At 38.4% G+C, this 22697-nt stretch overlaps 1 protein-coding gene across 1 annotated transcript in view; it reads right to left on the minus strand.

Moving 5' to 3' along the window:
• Positions 1-17222: 17222 nt before the first annotated feature.
• Plaa (phospholipase A2 activating protein) overlaps positions 17223-22697 on the minus strand; it is a gene marked incomplete at its 5' end in the record, with an annotated part of 40618 nt that continues 35143 nt past the window's right edge. The window contains 2 exons of the mRNA XM_010627028.3: positions 17223-18172; positions 22514-22678. Coding sequence (XP_010625330.1) covers positions 17607-18172; positions 22514-22678 — 731 coding nt within the window. The remainder of the gene's footprint in view (positions 18173-22513; positions 22679-22697) is intronic.

Here is a 22697-nt window from a genome sequence, read left to right on the forward strand (position 1 = left end):
ATGAAGATGATCAACATGAGTTTTGTCCTTGAGTCTCTGCATGGGCGCGACTTCTACTATGACTTAGTCCTAAAGAAGCAAACATGCTGCTTGCCTCGCAAGCTCAAAGACCTGAGTTTGATCCCCAGTATCAAAAAGAAGAAGAAGAGGAAGAGGAGGAAGAGGAGGAAGAAGAAGGAAGAAGCAAAAAGAGAAGAAGAAGAAGAAGAAGAAGAAGAAGAAGAAGAAGAAGAAGAAGAAGAAGAAGAGATTCTCACAATGTGGTAAGAGCAAAACATGGAACTAGCCCAGCCCTTCCTAGCATTAAGAAAGGATGTGAGATGTTAAGGACATTTTCTAAAGACATCTCTCTCAGATCTGCCTGCTAAGTACTTACAGAGTAGAGTTGCTATTATGTTTTACATCTAAAATATCCCCCCAATAACAGGGTGTGGTGGCACATGCTTGTAATCCCAGCACTAAGGAGGCTAAGGCAGGAGGGTCACCATGTGTTTGAGGCCAGCCTGAACTACATAGGAAGACCCTGCCTCAAAAAAAACAAACAAACAAAAAAACCCCCAAGAAACAATAAAATGTCCCCCCAAAGTCTCATGTTCATACGTAGGGCTTTTGGAAGGTTTTTAGATCATGAGTTGCACTATACTCATCAGTGAATTAGTCCACTGATGAATTCAGGGCTCATTGTTTGGAGGTGGGGCCTGGTAAGGAGAGTTGAGTCACTGGGGCTATGACCTTGATGGGTGTATTCTTGTCCCTGGCTCCTCCCCTGTCGTGTATGCTGTAATGGGAAAGTTGACTAACACAGTGTCAAGTCCAGGTCAGTACCTTTTGCCCACCTGACATCCCAGGCCACTCCCAGAATCCACCCTGAATCCTCCCTGCTATTCAACAAACTGACCTGGCCTCCATGGACTGCTGACTGCCTTGGGTACCTTGTTCTCTCTAGAACCCAAGGTCTGGCTGACTCTTGCCAAGGAGTGCTATAAGTGGGTATGGGCACTGCCTTCCATATACTTCCCTGACACCTTTCCCAGGTGCTGGAACATGACGCTTGTACCTGCAGCTCCCCAGCGCACGTACTCACCCAGTGACTCTGACCACTGTGCTTCTCTCCTCATGCTTATGGGTATTGGGCTGTGGCCTTTGCAAGGCCCCAGCCTCTCCTTCTACCACTCTAGCCTTTCTCACATTGTACCAAAGATTCCATCATCAAGGCCAACTGAAAAGGAGAATGTCATACCCGCCACATACCCAGCGCTGTGCAGGAGCACAGACAGAAGCCCTCAGAATCACTCTTCACCCACCAAATAAGGACAGCCCCACTGGGGTTCAACCTCATGCATTGAAAGTGCCATTCACCCGCCTTTGCATCTGGGTGGTTTGAGACCACCAGAGACAGGATTTGGGGGAAAGGGAGAGATGGGATAAGGACAGCAATTGGATATTTGTATTTAAAAGTTTATTGATTGAGGTGTGGTAATATTTATTTGTTATAAATAGAAAATGATAGGCTTTAATATTATACTAAAACCCTGTTTCTAGTACAGCCTGTCATTGTGGTTTTGTTCTTTCATTCAACCCTTTTGGTAAGGTACGTGAGATAGAGACTCTCAGATTTCATGTTGAAATAAGATATCTCATGGGCTTCTTGGCTTATCTTATGTACAAGTTAGAAGGTCAAGCCACCCTTCCAAAACACACTGAAGGAAACAGATTCACCTCACACAGAGTAGATCAGCATCAGTAAACAGATGTGCTGAGACAAACCCTCACAATTCATGAGGATAAAGGTATTTTCCCAGAATATGGAAAAACCTCTGAAATATGTTTGTCTTTAAAAATTACATTGCAACAAAAAAAATGGCAGAGTAGGGGACTCCAGAGTTCACCCTTTCTAGGGGAATAAGCATTAAGGTGATAGTGGAAGAACCCATCAGGACCAACCATTTGGGGAATTTGAAACATTACCAGACACAGGAACCAGTGGGACATTTGATGAAGGGGGCATTTCTGATGTTCAACAGTTAAGGAAATCTCTGTCAGGTCTTGGGTGACCTTGGAGACAATAGAATGGGAAACTCAATGACTGTACAGAACAAGGCATCCAGGCTTCACAAAAATAGCCTGGAAAAAAAAACACTATAGAAATGGAAGACCAAAGTCTTCAATAAGCAACAGAAGTAAATCTTGAGGGAGGGACAACCTGATTTCCAGAGCGGGCACATTATAACATTCAATGTGCAGTTCTCAAAAAAATTTCAAGTAACACAAAGAAACGAAAATACAGATCATTCACAGAATGAAAAATGATTTTACAGAAACTATACCTAAAGAAGCCCAGGCATTACAATTAGTAGTGAAAGACAGTAAATCATCAGCCTTAAATATGATCATTGAGCTAAAGGAAATTGTGGACCAAAAGGCAGAGAAAATCAGGAGATTGATGTAAAAACAAACGGATACTGGAGACCACTGATCTCCTGCTCAGTGCTATGACACATGGTGAGAAGAAAGACTTAGAGGCAGAATTAAAGAGACAGAGGTGGGGAGCTGGGATGACCAGTACTTGAGCAAGCAAAAGTTTGAACAAGCAGGGCCAGGGATTTAGCTCAGTTGTGCCACCGCCTGCCTTGCGAGTGCAAGGTCCAGAGTTCAATCTCTGGTACAAAAAAAAAGTTTGAACATGCAAAGGTCCTGGACAACCAGAACCACCGATATTTATTGGTAACACAATTTAACAATGGTTAAATTGGAGTAGGAGAACTACGTGCAGTTGCTAGCAACACGATGCTGATGCAGACAAGGCTTACAGAAGAAGAGATGAAGATTCTTGTGTTAGGCTGCGAACAGAATTTGGGTAGGAGTCACTTTGACGTAGGTTGTGTGTTATCTCATATGCTTTGGTCAGATTCACTTTTAACATAAGCCAATTGTGGGGTTAACTCTTTATAGCCTGCACTACTTACAGCCTGCTTTGGGTGTAATTTGTGGAGAGTTTAATCAAGAGATAGAAATTATAAAAAAAAATAAATAGTGAGTTCAAGGCCAGCCTGAACTGCAGACCTTGTCTTAAAAAAAAAAAAAGAAAGTATAGCAATTTTTCATAAATTAAATCAAGTTTACAAGCTAGGCACATGTGAAGTTACAGACTTATAAAATCACTAGAGGATAGTCCAGACTGGCCTTGAACTCTCAGTGATCCTCTTGCCTCAGCCTCTAGAGTGCCGGGATTATAAGCATGCACCTCCACACCCTATATCCTTTTCTTTTTTAAACCTGATGGTAGTATGATATAGAAAAAGGAGATTAGGTTTGGGAGTTTAGATATCAGGGTACTAGCTACAGCTTTTCTTCCACTGTGACCTTGAACAAGTCATTTAACTTCTGGGTTTCAACCTTATTACATGTAAATAAATAAAGATTGCAATAATGCCCAAATTTCATTTAGTTTTAAAACTCTGATTTGATTACTTCATTCTATTTTATTCCCAAACTGCCTGGAACAGAACATTTTTGCATTGTTCTTGTACTGATATTTTTCTTGCTTTCATGAAAGTTTCCTCAAGCCTGAAATAAATAAATAAATAAATAAATTGGGCTGAGAATTTAGCTCAGTCATGCCTGCCCCTGCCTCATAAGCGCAAGGTCCTGGTTCAATCTCTGGTGCCAAAAAATAAAAATAATATAAATAAATAAATAAATTCTGGAGCTCCAAAGTACAATAATAAATGAAAAATTCACTAAAGAAATTCAACAACAGCTTTGAGCAGGCAGAAGAAAGAATGAGTGTTTTTGAAGCTAAAGCAATGAAATTATTGTGTCTGAAGAGCAGAAAAAAAAAGAATGAAGAAAAATGAACAGAGCCTGAGATTTCACTGGGATATCATCAAAGAAACCAACATTCACAAGGTGAGAATTCCTGGGAGAAAATGGCAAACATTACTTGAAGAAATAATAGTGGAAACCTCCCTAAATTTGGTGAATGACATAAATAGGCACATCTAAGAATTTCAATAAACTTCAGACAGTATAAACTCAGATTGGCATGAAAATACATTATACTCGGATTGTCAAAAGACAGAAAATCTTAAAAGCAAGAAAGAAGGAATCCGTTACATAGACAAATCCTCAGCAAAATTAACCTACTGTTTCTCTTTAGAAAACATGGAGTTCAGGGTAGGAGATTTAGCTCAGTGGTTCCACTGCCTGCCTAGCAAGAACAAGGACCCAAGTTTGATCCCTGGTACCAAAAAAAAACTGTATTGTATACCTAAAATGTACCCCCAAAAAAAGGTAGCACAAGGGGCCAGGGATTTAGCTCAGTGGTACACCCGCCTGCCTCACAAACTCAAGGTCTTGAGTTCAATCCCTGTTGCCCCCTCGAAAAAGGTAGCACAAGACAAGAAAAGCCATCATGGATCAATAAAAGTTTAAATTAATCAAGAGGGTACAATTATAGACACATACACCATATAGTACAAAATACTCAAATAACACAACAGCAGAATATATATTCTTCTGATTTAAGCATGATATTTTCTCCTGGATAGACCATGTAGCAGGCCACAAAACAAGTCTTAATACATTTAAAAAATTGAAATCATATAAAGTATCTTTCCAACTATAGTGGGATGAAACCAGAAATCAACAGCAGAAAGAAAACTGCAATACTAATAAATATGTGGAAATTAACAAATTTTTTAAATAACCAGTGGGCCAAAAGACATTACAAAGCAAATTAGGAAAAATCTTGAAACAATAAAAACAAAACATTTAAGAGTTACAATGAAATAAAAAACACTGCTCAGAGAAAAATTTATAGCTGTAAATGCCTACATTTTAAAAAGTCTTCATCAGGTGTGGTAGTGCATACCTGTAATCCCAGCACTCAGGAGGCTGGGGCAGGAGTTTGAGGACAAGCCTGAATTACATAGTGATTTCAAGGCCAGTTTGGACTACATATCAAGGCCCTGTCTCAAAGAAGGAGAAAAAGGAGGAGGAGGAGGAGAAAGATCTTAAATTAACAACCAAACTGTACACCTCAAGAAACATTGATTAAAAAAAAAACTAACCCTTCTCAAAAAAGAAGAAAGGAAATTAGTAGTTATTTGAAAAGACCAACATGAATTTTAAAAATTTACCTCGACTGACAAAGCAGAAAAAGTACTCAAATTATCAAATTTTGAAATAAACCCCAAAAGTAATGACAAGATTGCTTTGTAGAAATGGAAAGATTATAGACTATTCTACACCATTGCATGACAAAAACAATGGAACATTCTTCAGCCATACATAGGAATGGGGTACCAATACATTTTACAGTATGAACAAACTTGAAAATGTTGTGATTCTACTTCTGAGAAATATCTCCAGTAGGTAAATACATAAAGACATAAAGCAGAGTTGAGCTTATCAAGGACTGGTTGGGGAAAAGAAGTGGGGATCGTGTTTAATGAATACTGTTTCTCTTTTGGATGATGCAAAAGTCTTAGAACTAAGTGGTGATAGCTGCACAATAGTGTGAATGAAATTAATACCATGAAATTTCACTGTCCAAAATAAATTAGCCCACCACCTGCCTCACAAAGGCAAGGTCCCAAGTTCGATCCCTGCTATCAAAAAGAAAGTATAGCATCAAAATAAATTAGCATATTATTTTATGTGTATTTTATCATAATTTGCAGCAGGACACGATTGCATGTTATTCTCAAATCTTGCACAAAGTACCAACTCTTCCCATTTGGTTTTCTAACCAAGGGGTTGAAATATTGCAGAAGCTAGTACAAAGGATAATTCGGCTTTTTGCTTGATAAGAATGTAAGGTAAAGGGACCATGAGAGCAACAGTTCCCAGGTATTGCGTGATTACGTTTAGAGGAGATCTGCAGGACGAAGCAGAATCGACAACAGGCTATACTCACAGATGTTTACTCTGGTCATTGTGTTCCTCCTGTCCTCCAGTAAGCCTCCTGCCGAATAAGCTTGCTTAAACTACATTAACATACATCACAGAGCAGGCCATCCCTTCCCATCCCTGTCTCCAAAACTCCTGTGCAACTGTTGCATGCTTTTTTCTTCTGCGCCTTTGTTCTCATGTCCTTACTTTACAGATTTAAAAAAAAACCACAGAAGTTTCAGTTTGGGGCTATTTCCCTGAGGCTGTCATGCAGAAGAAGCAGCAGCCCCTCTGTGCTTCTCAGTGATTGAACTAAAGTCTCATCTCCATGTGATCTTTCGCTCTCACCACCACCGTGGCTCACTGCAACAATTAGTCTAATTCTCATCCAGCTGCTTAAATACTATTTTATATTGGTAGGGACTTATGCAGACTTCAACTTTAATAGGGGTAGTGAGATAATTTTCCTAATGTCTGTGGATAACTTAAGACTACAAAAAAGTCCAGCAGTGTATAATACAGTACAAGTATCATTTATCAGTTTAGACTCAGACAAATTGTGTTGGATTTGAATTTATGCCTTTTTCTTCTTTGTTTTTTCCCTCCCTTTCTTGTCCCATTTCCAAAAGCATTTTCCTCTTTTGAGAGAAAGAAGGATGATATTTTGGATTCTAAAAAGTCTTCACCAAGGAGGTGTACACAAGCCAAAGGAATAGCAAGAAGGGATATAAAATTGTCTAATAATACCACTTGGAATTTTTTTTGTCAGATGATCTTTTGTTGAAATATTTCCTCTTATAGTACTTGCCAAGCTGGGCATGCTACTAAAGAAATTTTGATGTCATCTATTGTGGGAAGCCAGCCATGGCCCACTGGCTTTTTGAAAGATAACTTCTTTCTTTATAATCAAGGCATTGACACAATGTGTGGTCAGGATGTTCCTAATTAGCATTTGTTAACATTTGTTCCTTTTTAAGGACTGCACGTGTTAAACTTGTTTTTGACCCTGCGCGGGAGAAACTCGGACAGCCAAAGATCTGTAGGAGTCAGGTGCTTCCTGTTAAAGATCTGACGTTATCTGTAGGAGTCAAGTGTTGTAACTCCATTTTGTTAAATTCCTCCACCCATTGTGGGAATCGTGATTATTAGTTGCAAGTGTTGTTAATTTGTTTTTCTTGAGCCTGATTTCTCTTTCCTGTGTGAACCCTCGTTCCTGTGGAGCGGGTGTTGAGGTTACTATGGTAATCCTAGCCCATAATAGTTTGGTCTTTCCCTTTAAAAGGCTGATGCTTGCCTGCAATAAACGTTGCCTTGATCAGACTCTTGTCGTCCTTTCTTTCTCTCTGCCCCATCTCAACCCTGCTGCTCTTTCAGGTTTGAGACACTGCTGGACAGTGCTCTGCATCGCCGGCTCGCGACAATCTATAACATCGTGAGGGTGGGCTGGGGACTGAACTCCTGCCTCCAAAGCGCAAGGTCCCAAGTTCAATCCCCGGCACCAAAAACAAAAACCAAAACCAAAACAAAACAAAAATATCATGAAGGTGAAGACCAACAACATTGCAGCCTATGGACCAAGCCAGCCCTGGGATCTCTGTAATGGTTCCAGAATATTTTCCGGGTAATGGTGCCGCATCTGCCAGGCAATGTTGACAAGCCGATCAAAAGCGATACTTCCACTGCGCTTAATGTTTTTCCGTTTCTGTCTCTTGGTGGCTCCTCGAGAGCTTGCTGATTAAGGCAGAGGCAGAAGGCACCACCTCAGTCTGGGCCTGCCTCTTCCCGGTGATCACCGTCACTGTAATCATCAGATCCTCCCAGATAGCAGTTCCCTTGACAATGTAATCACCAAGCTGCTTTAGCGATCTTAAGGACCAGGGGAGATGTGGTGCCAACCTTACCACTGGGCACCTCAGGTGCACAACTTTCATTTCACTGGGGTGGAATTTGGGTGCTAGAAGTGACTGGTGTGTGAGATGAACCCAGATTTGGGACAAATGAAAATTGAACCTTGACCTCCTCCAAGCTGAAATGAAAGTACAGTTAAGAGTTTTGTAGTTTGGGGTTTGTGTGTAGTCATAGCTCCACTTTAACTCGCCATCATCTGTGCAAGGTTATTACTCCTAGGAAAAGGGAAATTTAATATGGTGGGGGTGAGTATGTGGCACCAGTCAGTGTCTACAAGGGTACAAGTTTGTTCTCTATTTGTATAAGCTTCCACTTCCCCCAAGGAGAAATAGAAAATCTCCCTTTGTTTCCTGAGAGCCACCCTGTTCCTCTATTAGTTTTCCCTGTTGTTTTAATTTTCTACAGTCCTTTTAAGGTGTCATGGGCTTATGGGCTTTTACAATAACAGCAATTTTTTTTTTTTTTTTTTTTTGTACCAGGGATTGAACTCAGGACCTTGCACTTGCAAGGCAGGCAGCTGAGCCACTGAGCTAAATCCTGGGCCCAGCAAGCTCTTTTTTGATAAAAAGGGAATTAAATTATCTTTTCTTCTTAAAGGGTTTGGTTTGCCCACAGGCTGTTGGATTGGTCAGCCATTAAAGCTGCAGATTCGTTATTTTAGAAGTCTTTGCTTTCCTTCTCTTTCTGGAGGAAAAAGTTGATCAACTGGATTAATACGGTTATGGATCTAAGTGTGCCATTGGGTAGCTACTTTAGAAACATATTCCAGGTTCTTCTTGACTCAAATTAAATGAGATAAGCCAAAAAGGCTCCAAAAGTTTATTTGAAAAATGAAGGATGAGGGAATTGTGATATCAAGCCCGACTCCATCTTGTGCCTCAAATGCCAGTTTCTACCTGCGTTAGAACAAAGTGCTTGCATTTGAACAAAGCACCCGAAACCCTCACATCCTGCTTGGCAATAAACTTGCTACAGTTCCAGGATGTTTTGTAGCTCACCTACTGCTGGTGAAACTTGCTTGTGCCCCCCACTAACCTGGTATGGCTATGCTCAGGGAAGATCCCATTTGCTCTCCGAGAGTCCTCCCCAGCTGAAGAATGTCTGTTTTAAAAGGAGAAATCAGACTGCTTCCCATTGCCAAGGAAAACTTCTGGGCGTGGGCAGTGGTACGCTTCTATTGTTCAAACTCACTCATCCATAACAGAATAAGGGAAAACCTGGCTCTGCAGAGAGAACTGGATGAAACAGAGAAAGATAGCAAAAGTAAAAGTACATCCTGATGGAGAAGACACAATGTGGGCCACCATGAAGAGTCAGGAAAGCAGGTTTCTCATGCTGTCTCGTCTCTCTTGCCATGTCACGTTCCCACGTCTCCTGGGAACTCATGAGAAGCTTTACATAAGTGGCTCTGGGATCTTGCAATAACAGGTCCTTATTTTCCCAGCCAGCTTTGCCATGCCCTATCTCCAATCTCAAGTGGTCTCCTAATTATATTGACGTCTTTTTTTTGGCATGGGGTATCAAACTTGGGACCTTGCACATGAGAGGCAGGTGGCAGAACCACTGAGCTATGTTGATGCCTTTTGACTGAAATGACCATCTCATCATCTAGTCCATTTAAAACATTAGTTTTAAAATGCATCATTTTGGTGATTTTGAAAACTGGCTTCAGCTGTTACATGATAGTGTTTGAAAGGTTTTTTTTTCTAACGTTGATAATAATCAAGGATGGATTCAACTGGATTTGTTTATATTATTGCCCCAACTTGCTATCTTTTGGAAAATTTGAGGTACGAAATTATGAAGACTCCTGGACACATTATTAGCTCACTTACAACTTTTTGTTTCTTCTAATGGATTATTTCAGTTTACCTTTTCTTTTTCTTTCTTGATACTGAGGAATGAGCCCAGGGTCTTCATACTGAACTGCATTCCGAATCTGTGGATCCCTTCTTCCCGTTACACAACTTTTTTTTTTTCTTTTTGAGACAGGATCTCATCGATTATAAATGCCCAGTCTGGGTTTCACCTTTCAATCCTCTTGCCTCAGCCTCCCAGAATTCAAGGATTACAGGAGTGCATTACCACACCTGGCTCCAATTTACCTTTGTAAATCAGGCTTTATCCCTTCCTTCAGAAACTAACACATGGACCAACTGTTAGATGTCAAAAAACCCTGGATCATAGGTTCAGATATTTAGGTCACATTCTCTGGCATGTCCTATAGGGTCTTTGGCTGGATTGAGAAAATCTCTGATAATACCCTTAATTTCAGATTTGTCCCATAATTCATATACTAAGCCCAGTGCCACTCTATGGCAACTGCTTTTTTTCCTGGAAGAGAGCAGTCAGAAGAGAAGATTCAGGGGCCTGACTTGGAACAGGTCGCATTTTGTCCGGAGGAGAATGTAGAATTTTTTTCAGAGGTAATGGAATAGGAAGAGAGGGTAGATGGGGGCATGAAGTTCTGACAAAAGAGAGCTAAAGGGGTGGTTGTGGAGTGGTCAGTGGGCAAGTAAGAGGGAGTGATGAAAGTGGTAAAGGCTTCTGAAGCCTTTTAAATTCAGACATCTTCCCTTTTTTCTGAAATAATTCCAGTTTCTTATTCATTTCCTAGAGAGGCACTTGTGTATCAGAATTTCTTTTGGATATCTCCGGGAACTTTCCAACTCTTTATGTTTGGTTTTAAAATCCAGTTTCTGCAAGTGAGTATGCAAATCAACTTTGGAATTTCAAAAATATTCACTTGGGCCATTGAGGCGGGTGCCCCTCTGTGGGCTAGTCCCAGGTTTTTGTGGACTCATTTTTCTAAGAATTGTCAAGATGAAGCTCCGTAAGTACAGAAATACATCTGGAGTAGCATGTTTTTCGATAGAAAGCTCAGGCTTGTTTCTCTAATTTACTTGATCATTAGCATTGAGCTAAAGCTAGATGTGTCAACTATGCTGCTTTTGAGCTTAATTCCTCAAGGTGTCACCTTTGAGTCAAACTTGCTCTTACACTTTCGGAAACTCATAAAAAGTTAGCTGTTAATGTAAGATAATGAAAAGATGGAAATAAAGTGTTTGTAGATGGGGAGGGGAGGAGGGGGTGAAGGGAGGGCAGGGGTAAAGGGAAAAAATGAGAATCAAGACTTGTCATGTAGAGGTACAAGATCCCAACAATGAATGTAATTGTACTGTATCCCTAAAATGTACCAATAAACTCAATTAAAGCTAAAAAAAAAAAAAGTGGGGATGCTCAAAATGCTAGATGACCAGCATTTATGTGCACCTTGAGGCTAAGAGAAAGTTTTTACAATGTTCTTCTTTTACACGTGAGACTGACGCATGTCACAGACAAGTTTTAAGCCTCAGTATCTCACTGCATTCCTATGATAAATACCAGGTTGTTTTACAACAGGAACTTAGGTTTTCCCTCTTTAAAGCTTCCAATGTCCACTTTCCAATGTCTGAAGATTATCTTATTCCTTAAGGAAACACTGATATAATACAATGGAATGAAGTCAAAATAGAAAAATCATCTGGAGTGCTTTGTTTTCGGTTTTGGGGACTGAACTCAGGCTCATGCATGCCATTTAAGTGCTATAACACTGTACTACAACTCTAGTCTTATTGATTTATTTACTGTTTGTGATGTTTTGTGGTACTTGGTATTAAACCCAGTGTTACGGACTGTATCTAGATGTCCCCACAAGGCCTCATGCACTCAGGTGGAGTTTGGGGAAGGGCATAGGTACGTGGTGCTGAATCCAGGGTGTGTAGTACAAAATTAGCCCACTGATTGGATTAGCAAGTTCTGGGTGTGGGTAATGAAGGCCCGCCCTGGATATGAGCAGCACCACCAAACAAGCAGTCTTGATAAATGGGATAAGTGGGAAAGGGAGACTTGCTGCTTCACTTGCTGCCTTGGAACCAGCTGACTATGGACTGAAACCTCCTCTAACTTGTGGGTGTTGGATGTTTTGTTTCAGCAACAGGAGAAGTAACTAAGACTCCCAGGATCTTTGCACTACATTCCTGGCCCTTTTTTGAGTCAGGGTCTCATTGAATTGCTCAGGCTGGGTTTGGATACTCCTGCCTCAGTCTCCCAAGTAGCTGGGATTATAGGTATGCACCATGACATCTAGCTACCTACATTTTTGCCAAAATACAATAGTTTAACCTCAATCTAACCAAGCCTCTCATTTATAGGGTATGGAAGGTGTCATGCAGATTCTAACATGGGTCTGTGATCCTCCCCTTGGTTATTCACTGCTTAAGTAACCTGCTTCTACCCAATAGAATACCTCAATACCAAGGTGTCATTTCTGTGATCATAAAGAGCACAACTTTGCAAAAACAAACAAACAAACAAAAAACAGTTGGGCATGGTGGCGCATGCCTGTTATCACAGCATTCAGGAAGCTGAGGCAGGAGGATCGCTGTGAGTTTGAGACCAGCCTGGGCTATATAGTGAGTTCCAGGTCAGTCTCAACTACGTAGTGAGACCCTGCCTCAAAACAAACAAACGAACAAGAGCACAACTTTGGACCCTGTTATAGTTTAGATCTAACATGTACCCCAAAGCCTCATGTGCTTTGGGTGAGGCTCTTGGAGATGATTATGACTGGGATATGGGGGCTTATAGATAACATGAGGTGGGGTCTGGTCAGAAGCAGTAGGACACTACGGACATGGCCTGGAAGGGTTTATGGGTCTGCAAAATGCAAGTTGTGGGGCCAAGGAAGCTTTCACCAAAATTTCAGAAAAAGGCCCGGAGCCAGGCAGTTCACCCCGAGCAGGCTGTGCGTGAAGCTGTGACAGTGAAGCAAAAGTGAAATGGAGATGCAGGAAATCCCAGGAGCCGGAATGTGGAATGTCCGACGAAAACTACAGGGGATGAGCAAAGCCAGCCCAAGACCGATCAACGAGAGCTGCAGGAACCATCAGCAACTCGAGATGAGGCCACCTAACACCTTCGGACTTCTCACCTTACCACGGCTTGCCCTAGCTGCCGGACACGGAGCTGCGGTTTTTAATGTTTGTCTTGCTGGGTTTCACTCTCACTTTAGTTCCACTGGTGTCGAGCCTCATATTCCTCCCTTCTGGATCGGGAATGTTTATCTTGTACCAATGTATGTTGTGCATATTATAAGGTGCATATTGAAATACTTAATCAATGTGATATCTCCGACTTGCATTTTTAAGTAATTTCAGAAAATAGGGAACAGACTTATGGCAAAATATTAACATTTGTAGAATCTATAGACAGTCCCTGAATTACAATGATTCAATTTGAAATTTTTTACTTCATAATGGTGTGAAAACAATATGCATTTAGTAGAAACCCTACTTCAAATTCTGAACTCTTCACAGGCTAAGAATACATGGAAAGATAATCCTCATGATGCAGGTCAGTGGCAGTGAGCTACAGCCTGGTCAGCCACACAATCATGAGTATAAATAACTAACACCCTACGGTGTGTTGTGTTGCTAAGATATGATATTCAGTAAATTTAGAGTATCAAATACATTTTTTACTATGGATATTTTCAACTTACAAAAAAAGGTTGTCTTCAAAATTGTATTTATAATTCCTACACTGCACATAAAAATGCATTAGAAATCAGATTAAAATTACTTTCTAAAAAGATTATTTATTATCAAATGGGTAATTTATCTCTCAAGAACTCTATAAGAACAGAATATGGCCAATGGTTCATTTTGTTATTTCCTCACAAAATAACAGTAAGATACAAAGTAGTAACTGCTAAAAAACCTACCTCCCATTCTTAGCCCCAGAATTGTCTTTGAAAACAATGTTTTTAGCGATGCTTCTTCCATCATTTATAAAGATCATAAAGAGAAAAAAATTTAGCAAAAGGGAAGGGGACCAAGAGATGGAGGAAGGGAGGTAGGAGAGCAAGACAATGGGATGAAAACAGAAGAAAGATGTTAAATAGCAAAAGAAACAATCAAAAGTGAAGAAACAACTTACATAATTGGAAATTTTGCCATCTGCACCTTGGTGAGAGGATTAGTATCTAGATTATATAAAGAACTCAAAGACATTAATCACCCAAATAAAAAACCCAATAAAAAACTGAGCAACCTAAACAAACATTTCTCAGAAGATGCACAAATGGCCAATAAATTCATGAAAAAATGTTCAATATCTCTGGTCATTAGAGAAGTGCAAATTACACACTAAAATGACATCTTCCAGAATCAAATAACAAACGCTGGATAGGCTGTGGGGGAAAAAGGAACCATTGTTGGTGGGAATGTAAACTAGTCCAACCATTGTAGAAATCAGTACAGAGATTCTTCAAAATACTAAAATTTTAAATTCCATTCAACCCAGTGATTTCCCTTCTCAGTATCTTCCCGAGTTAAAGACATCATATTACAGTGACATATGCATACCTGTGTTTATAGCAATGTGATTCATAACTAACTCTTGGAAGTGGCCTATATATCCTTTAACAGATGAAGGAAAAAGAAAATGTGGTATTAATACATAATGGAATACAACTGTGCTATAAAGGATAAATTTGACTTTTTTAAAAAAGAAAAATGTATGTGCTTTGAAACCATAATGTTAAGTGAAATAATCAAACACGTAAGTTTAAATATCACATGGTCTCTCTTAGTTAAGAAACACAACATATAAAGAGGAAGATAATGTAATAGAAAACAGGGAGATGGGTGTTTACAAGTGAATAGAGGACCAAGAGATGGAAAGTTAAAAGAATTAAGTTATGTCCTGTGCATGTACCAATATGTGCTTAAAAAAAGGCTATGTAGGGCCAGGGATTTAGCTCAGTGGTTCTGCCGCCTGCCTTGCAAGCATAAAGACCCAAGTTCAATCCTTGGTACCAAGAAAAAAAAAAGGCTATGTACATGTACCAACTTCTCAAGTACATGTAACCATTATATACTGTAAATATGTACTTATAAAAATTTTTTAAAAACAAAATTTAATCAGTTGTATACTCACATATTGCTATTGTCAAACCAGCTATTCATATAAGAAAACTACAACATATTCATCTAAAAAGTGAAAATAGCTATTAAACTTAGATGGAAAACAAGCCCATTTGCAGGCAATGGGTTTCACAAGCAGTGTGAAGGACACTAATTCCATTTAGCCACAGTATCCGTGTAAAAAATTCCACTAACTTGATGTACCAATTTCATGTGCAAAACATGTAGAACTAGTAAGACTTGTGGGATTTGTCATAGCATTGTTTAGGAGCCAAAAAGTGTAAAAGTGTCAGATAATGGGAAATGGGGATATTCATATAATGATGTATTGCTTATTAAAGTGAAACGATTAAGTTTTAAAATTGTTACTGAACAGTGGGTGGCACAATCCTTTTTTAAAAAAATAAAAACACATGTGCAAACATAATCAATATCCCCTAAGATGTGAAGAATGATTCTATCGTGAGATTATAGGCAATTTTTATTTGGTGTGGGGGTGTGTGTACATGTGTGTGTATGCTTCATTCAAAGAATGTTTATTTTTTTACATTCAGAAAAAATATATTCAGTCATAGAAAAATATAAATTAAAAAAATCTTTGAAATATCAAACCCCTATTTAACAATCAGACTTCAAGTAATAGACTTCAGTTTTGTTAAACTGTACAAACATGAAATGATAAAAGTTGGTATAAAAACTTAAACAGTGATTAAAAAGCAAAGAGTGTTTACAATTAGCCACCCTTTACATTTTGAAGAGGAACTAATATTCTTTAGAAAAGACTATGCCTAACCATTCAAAGGTACCTAGTTTTCTAAAATATTGCAGGTAAATTGTACTTAACAATTGCAAGCTAGAATGCACACAGTAACAAGAAAGCAGTGTATTGTAACTGAACCAGAGTGACCTGAGTTAAATTTAGTTTGGCCATTCAATGTCGATGTAACAATCTAAATCTCACTTCAGCAAAAAATAAAGCACACATTAAGTGAATATCTAGAGTCCAGGTGCACAAGAGAATTTACAATTTAATACTTGGCATGGTACATGCCCACAGTATTTACATTTTACTCATTCACTTCTGATATCCCATAAGCTTTCCCTTGGGTTAATATAGACAATCAGAATGATTTCTAATTTCCCCTATAGAAAAAAACAACTGTCCCTTTTTTTTTGGTACCAGGGATCTAACTTGGGACCTTGTGCTTGCAAGGCAGGTGGCAGCACCCTGGCCCTGTCCTTAAACTGTAATTCAACATTAAATGGGAAACCTCATGGATTTCCTCATACCATCAATGTTGAGAATGTTGCTCAACATTTTTGGCAATATCATCATCTTTGTGAAAAGATTTCTCCCACTTTAAAAATACTTCACAGGCATGGCTGTGGATAACTATCTCAGCTACTAAGGAGGCTGAGGCTGGAGGATTGCCACTTGGAGACCAGCCTGGGCAATTTAGCAAGACTGTCTCAAAAGAGCCGAAGATATTGCTCAACACTCCCTAGGTTCAATCCCCACCCTTCACTACCTGCTTAAAATAGAGGAAATACTTACAATGCTTAAGAAATTGGATGCAAATAAATTACATAATAGATGGTTTCTTCTTAACTGTGACCTCCTCTCTAGGAAGCTGTAACAAGGCAAGCTATATAACCTTTGAGCAGTTAATGACACATTCTTGGTGTCATTTTTCTTTTCTACTCTTATTAATTCATTGCACTATTTACAGTTTTCAAAACAGGGATATCACATCATTTAAAGAAGTTTGAAAATGAAATGTCAACTTGTACAGTATACTGCTGGTACCGTAGAGTGGGCTCAAAAATACTAACTTTAGGGCCAGAGATTTAGCTCAGTGGTGCTGCCACCTGCCTCACAAGCGCAAGGTTCCAAGTTCAATCCCTGGTACCAAAAAAAACAAAAATGAAAAATAAAACAAATTTTATAGGAGAGTCTAGATGTTTAAACAATATAGTTTGATATATGCTTGCTTTCATAATTTCCTAATAAAACTGAACATGGTCCAAATTCCCTTTGAAATAATTACAATGACCAAAAATAAATAACTGAAGGGCCACGGATTTAGCTCAGTGGTGCTGCCGCCTGCCTCGCAAGCGCTAGGTCCTGAGTTCAGTCTCTGGTAGCAAAAGCAAAAAATAAAATAAATGACTGAATATCAAAACTGAAGTGAAAAATGAAATCTCAAATAGTCAAGGGGAAAAAAAACTAGACGGAGCCTGTAATTAATTTGAGGCCTTGTCTGAATTGACATATGATTTAACAGCTAATTTTTTTTCATCTAAAAATGTCAAACATTTTTTATTTACAAATGACTTATTCGATATCTTTTCAATACACAAAAAATTTGTAAGAAAATTATAATTTAAAAAAATTTTAAAGTAAATCATAAGACCTGGAAACATGTCCAGGATGTTAAAAAATTCAACAATGAAAGCACAGAAATTAAATAAAAGCCATCAACAGCTAGGAATTTGGTGTACAGAAGCAGCAAAAGCCAGATATAGAAAAGATGGCACTATGCTCTCCTGAGTGGCTACACGAAGGTAGAAAATACCCTTGGAGTTGTGTTGTTGACTATAGTTCTAATTTGTTTCCAAGCCCTTGAAAACCTACCCACATTACACAGGAAAATTTCACAGTTCGTTAGTGCAAAAATTTTATTTCTCCGTTTTCCCCCACCCCACCATTTTACAGGATCTGAAATTGTACTTAATCTACAGTATTCCTTTTCTTTTTATTACCTGTAATCAGTCATGTAAAATGCAGGCAAAAAAACCCAAAACTGAACTAACCTCAAGTCTCTCTCTCCATTGCTACAGCAAATTTAGGATAAATCTACAGCATTCACTTACTTTAGCTGGTTCTGATACCGAGGCATACTTTTTTATTTGTGAATCGACACCTAAAGATTTGGCTAACTGTACAGCATTGGAATCATCACTGATCAGTGTCCCAAGAGCCACAAGAAGTCTAAAAGTGGCTTCCAGGTCTTGTACAACTTCCAAGATTGTGCTAATTACTGACAAACATTGAGCTTTTCCTTCAATGTTACGGTCTTTATGAAAACAAACAGAATAGTTCAAGGTCAGCGTAGCCAGAGCAATATGAATGTTCTTATTGTTCCCTGATTTCAGTTCTATTGCATGGGAAATTAGTGATTCCCTCTGGGACATCATGAGCTTCTGCCCTGCCTGGCCAACAAAGCAATTGCAAAAAGTCCTGAGAGCAAGCAGCTGGTTTGCTGGCTTTCCTTTAGGGTTCAGAAGACTGGTAAGATGACTGCTGAAGTGAGCCCCTTCCTTTTCATTGCAGAAGTTCTCATTCACACTGGGATGCTTAATTGACAATCGAAGAATGTCAAGTGCAGGAAACACAATGTCTATTAAAAAGAAAAATTCAAAAATTAATTAATTTTTGAAAACTAGAAAATTCAACATGACTTTTACTCAATTTTCAAGGCTGTTATTTCCCCTCTACAAAATTGACACATCATCATACTAAAATTACACCATCCTACTAAATGGTCAAAAACTGAAAGCTTTTACTCTAAAATCAGGAACAAGACAAAAATGCTCACTATCATGACTCTTATTCAATAAAGTTCTAGAAACATTAGCCAGAGCAATTAGACGAGAAAAAAATAATAATAAAAGGAATATGGATAAAAAAGGGAGAAGTTAAATTATCATTATTTGCTGATGACAAGATATTCTACATAGAAGACCCAAAAAAAATCCACCAAAAGATTCCTAGAATTAATAATCAAATTTGGTAGCTTAGCAGGATACAAAGTTGGCCCTCAAAAAATCAAAAGCATTCTCCTGTACATGACAACAAACTCACTGAGAGAAATCAGGGAAACAACACCTTTCACAATAGCATCAAGAAAAACGAAATATTTAGAAATCAATCTAACAAAGAAGTGAAAGACCTTTACACTGAAAACTACTGTACTCTGAAAAAGGAGATCAAAGATGGTATCAGAAAATGGAAAGACATCCCTTGTTCTTGGATAGCAAAAGCCAACAGAATAAAACTGACCATACTTCCAGAAGTGTTATACAAATTTAATGCAATCCCAATCAAAATACCAGTAACATACCTCACAGAACTAGATAAAACAATCCTAAAATGCATTTGGGACCAGAAGAGATGTAGAATAGCAAAAGCAATTCTGGGCAAAAAGGACAAGGCAAACTGGGCGTGGTGGCGCACGCCTGTAATCCCAGCACTTGGGAGGCTGAGGCAGGAGGATTGCTGTGAGTTTGAGACCAGCCTGGGCTACATAGTGAGTTCCAGGTCAGTCTCAACTACAAAAAAAGAGAACCCCGCAAAAAAAAAAAAAAAAAAAAAAAAAAAAAAAAAAAAAAAAGACAAGGCAAGAGGCGCTACATTTTCCAATTTGAAGTTATATTACAAAGCTACAGTGATTAAAACCAGCATGGTATTGGCAAAAAAATAGATCTGAGGATCAATGGAACAGAATAGGATATGTATAAACAATGTTCTCCAAGCACACTCAGCTACCTTATATCTGACAAAGGGAAGAATAAAGATGCTCTCTTTAATAAATGGTGCTGGGAAAAATGGATTTCCAACATGCTGAAAATTAAGCCTGAACCCATGTCTCTCATCATGCACTAAACTAAAATCAGAATGGATCAACAGAATAAAGAGACAATGCATAGAAAGTGAAAAAACTTTCACCAGCCATTCCTCAGGCAAAGGACTAACATCTAGAATATATAATAAACTAAAAAATGTAAAGACCCAATCCAAAAATGGGCATCTGAAATAAACAGACCTTTATTAGATGAAGAAGTACAAATAGCAAATAAACATACGAAAAATATTCAACACCACTGGTCATGTAAGAAATGCAAATTAAAAAACACCAAGATCCCATGTCACTCCAGAAAGTTACCATTGGGCCTGGGGGTGGGGGGCAGGTGGCTATCATCAAGAAATCAACCAATAACAAATGCTGGCGAGGCTGTGGGAAAAAAGGAATCCTTCTCCATTATGGTGGGCGCATGAGTTGGCAAAACCGCTAGGGAAATAAATGTGGAAGTATTTCAAAAAACTAAAAACAGTTCCATCTGACCAGCTGTGCTCCTAAGTATCTCCTTGAAAGAGTTAAAAGCATCATACCACAGTGATAGCAGCACAATTTAATAGTAGTTAAATCTTGGAAACAGCCCATATGCTCATTAACAGATGAATGCATAAAGAAAATGTGGTATTTATATACAATGGAGTACTCCTCTGCCATAAAGGATAAACCTGATTCATTTTTAAGTAAATGTATGCACCTCAAGACCATGATAAATGATATAAGTTGGACACACAAGTTTAAATATGCCACTGTTCCTCTTAGGTGAGAAACTTAAAGGGTAAATAAAGAGAAAAATGATGATGGATATTAAGAAGAAGAAAGTTTTCAAATGGGATGAGGCACAAGGGAGCGGGTTGAGGAGAGGGAAGGAAGGGTAAAAGGATTTAAAAAAAAAAAAGAATGGAAGGGAAAAAAAAGGAAACACAGCTTTTGTAATTGGGGAGGGGAAGAAGGGCTGAAGGGTGGAGAGGGTAATAAGAAATAAAGAATTAAGAGACATTAGGTACAAGTACAAATTCCCTATGATGAATATGATCATTATGTATTACAGATATATAGTAATAAAATAAATTTTTAAAAACTTTAAAAAAAATTAACACATGGTCATTTTAGAAAATGTGAAAAAACACATATATAAAAAATATAACCATTTATACACTGGATTTATTATTATAACATTAAATATGCTATAAAATAAGGCAACTCTCAAGTAATCAAATAGCCTGACATATACAATACATGTGCAATAATGAACTGAAAGAATGCAGTGGGGAACCTGGCATTAAAAAGTCTTGTAACAAGATCAAAGAGTGGAACAGAGAGCTATTTAGAGAATTCCAGTTAATGCATGCTGACAGAATGCTCCTATGTTGGTGGGAGCTTTATAGTCAATGGCCTGGGTAGATCCCATTGGAACACATGCACTGGACAATCTCAGATCTCATTAATTATTACTGTAAGTATACTTAACATTATGTACTCCATAATATAAAGGGGAGGGTGCGCTATCCTTTTTAAGGATCTTCACAAAACATATATATATATATATATTTTGTACAAACAAAAATCTGTCATTAGAAGGAAACACAGAGATAAACACATCACATAATCAATGAAATCTACAATACAGAACATTTCAGTAGAAAAAAAATTTTTGTCCAATAAATCAGTAACATAAAAAAAATGAGGGAGGCGTGGCACTGCACCTGTCTCGAAAGTGCAAGGTCCCGAGTTTTTCTTCGTTCCTTCCTTCCTTTCTTTTTCTTTTGAGACAAAGTCTCTCTATGTAGTTGAGACTAACCAGGAACTCACTATGTAGCCCAGGCTGGTCTCAAACTCACAGCGATCCTCCTGCCTCAGCCTCCCTCTGGAGTGCTGGGATTACAGGTGTGCATCACCCTGAGTTTGATCCTGGTACTGAGGAAAAAAAAAAGGAGCTGAACATGGTAGCATGTGCCTATAATTCCTGCAGTTAGAGGCTGAGGCAAGATGATCTTTAATTTAAGCTTGGGCTAGACAGCAAGACTTGGTCTCAAAAATCAAAACAAAAAAATCCCTTACAGCAAATATTTGTTAATTCAAGCAACCTAGGGTTAACAGGTCACAGAGTGTTTCTGGACAGCTTGTATGTTGGACAGCTATATAATTATATTGTAGGTGATCCACAAAAGCTCTAAAACATATGCAAAGAGTGCATGTAAGGCAATCATTACATAAAGTAAGACTGAAAAAATACAGTGAATGTTTAAATTTAAAAGTTATTATAGTAAAAGACATATTGCCATTACTTCCTCAAAATAATCCTTCCCTTTGTTTCAAACACACTTATCCACTGCTCTTTCCACTTTCTGAAGCAGTTCTGGAAGTCCTCTTTCATGAGAGACTTTAGTGTACTGTTGTGATGGCCATGATGAGATGAACTGATACAAAATGTTTACCTCATGGTTATACCGACTATGTAGAAGGGCCAGAAAGTTACATGGTGCCAAATCCATTGAATAAGGTAGACAATGACACAGTATGTCTTCACTGGCCTGCATTTCTGTTAGATGGTGCCTGCCAGCAGCATTCACCATTATTTCTGATCACACCGTGTGGTCACAAAGGAGAACTTCGGAAATGCTTCAGAAAGAAAGAATGATGGGGAAAGTGTATTTGAAGCGAGGAGGAGTATTTGGGGGGGTTAAAGGCAACGTGTCTATTACCATAATAATTTTTTAAAATGTGAATGTTCAGTGTACATTTTAACCACACCTTATATTACAGGTTGAAAATTCCTATTAGGAAAATATGAAGTCTGATTTTAGTGCTTAGATAATTCTGGTTTGGAATTTTCAGAATAAAGACAATCAACTGGTACAGACTATGCAAATAGTGCAATATCTGACAAATCCCCAAATCTAAACCACTTCTTGTCCCAAGCATTTCAGATAAAGGTATACATTCAACTTATACCTTCAGATTCTCAAAACAAGATTATAATTACATGATTCAGTGACTCCTTTTAGAAAAGTTTTTCCCAATTTGAATTACCCACGTTAACTCAGTTTAGAAACACCAGTAATACCGAGAGCTTTATAATTATATTCTAAAGCATGTTTATACCTTCAGGCCAGTTAATAGCTTTCCACAAAATCTGTAGTTGCTGGATTGTGGGTTTTTCTGAAGAACTGTCACATATTAGAGAAAGTATCTTTTCAAGAAGCACCAAATCATCCTCGGTTAATTTCTTCTCTTCAGGTGCAGTTCCATTAAGTTCCTTTAGTTTTCCTAGAATCCAAAGCCAAAC

Source organism: Fukomys damarensis, unplaced genomic scaffold, assembly GCF_012274545.1.
Source record: "Fukomys damarensis isolate Sample0158 unplaced genomic scaffold, DMR_v1.0_HiC HiC_scaffold_36, whole genome shotgun sequence".
Lineage (NCBI taxonomy): Eukaryota > Metazoa > Chordata > Mammalia > Rodentia > Bathyergidae > Fukomys > Fukomys damarensis.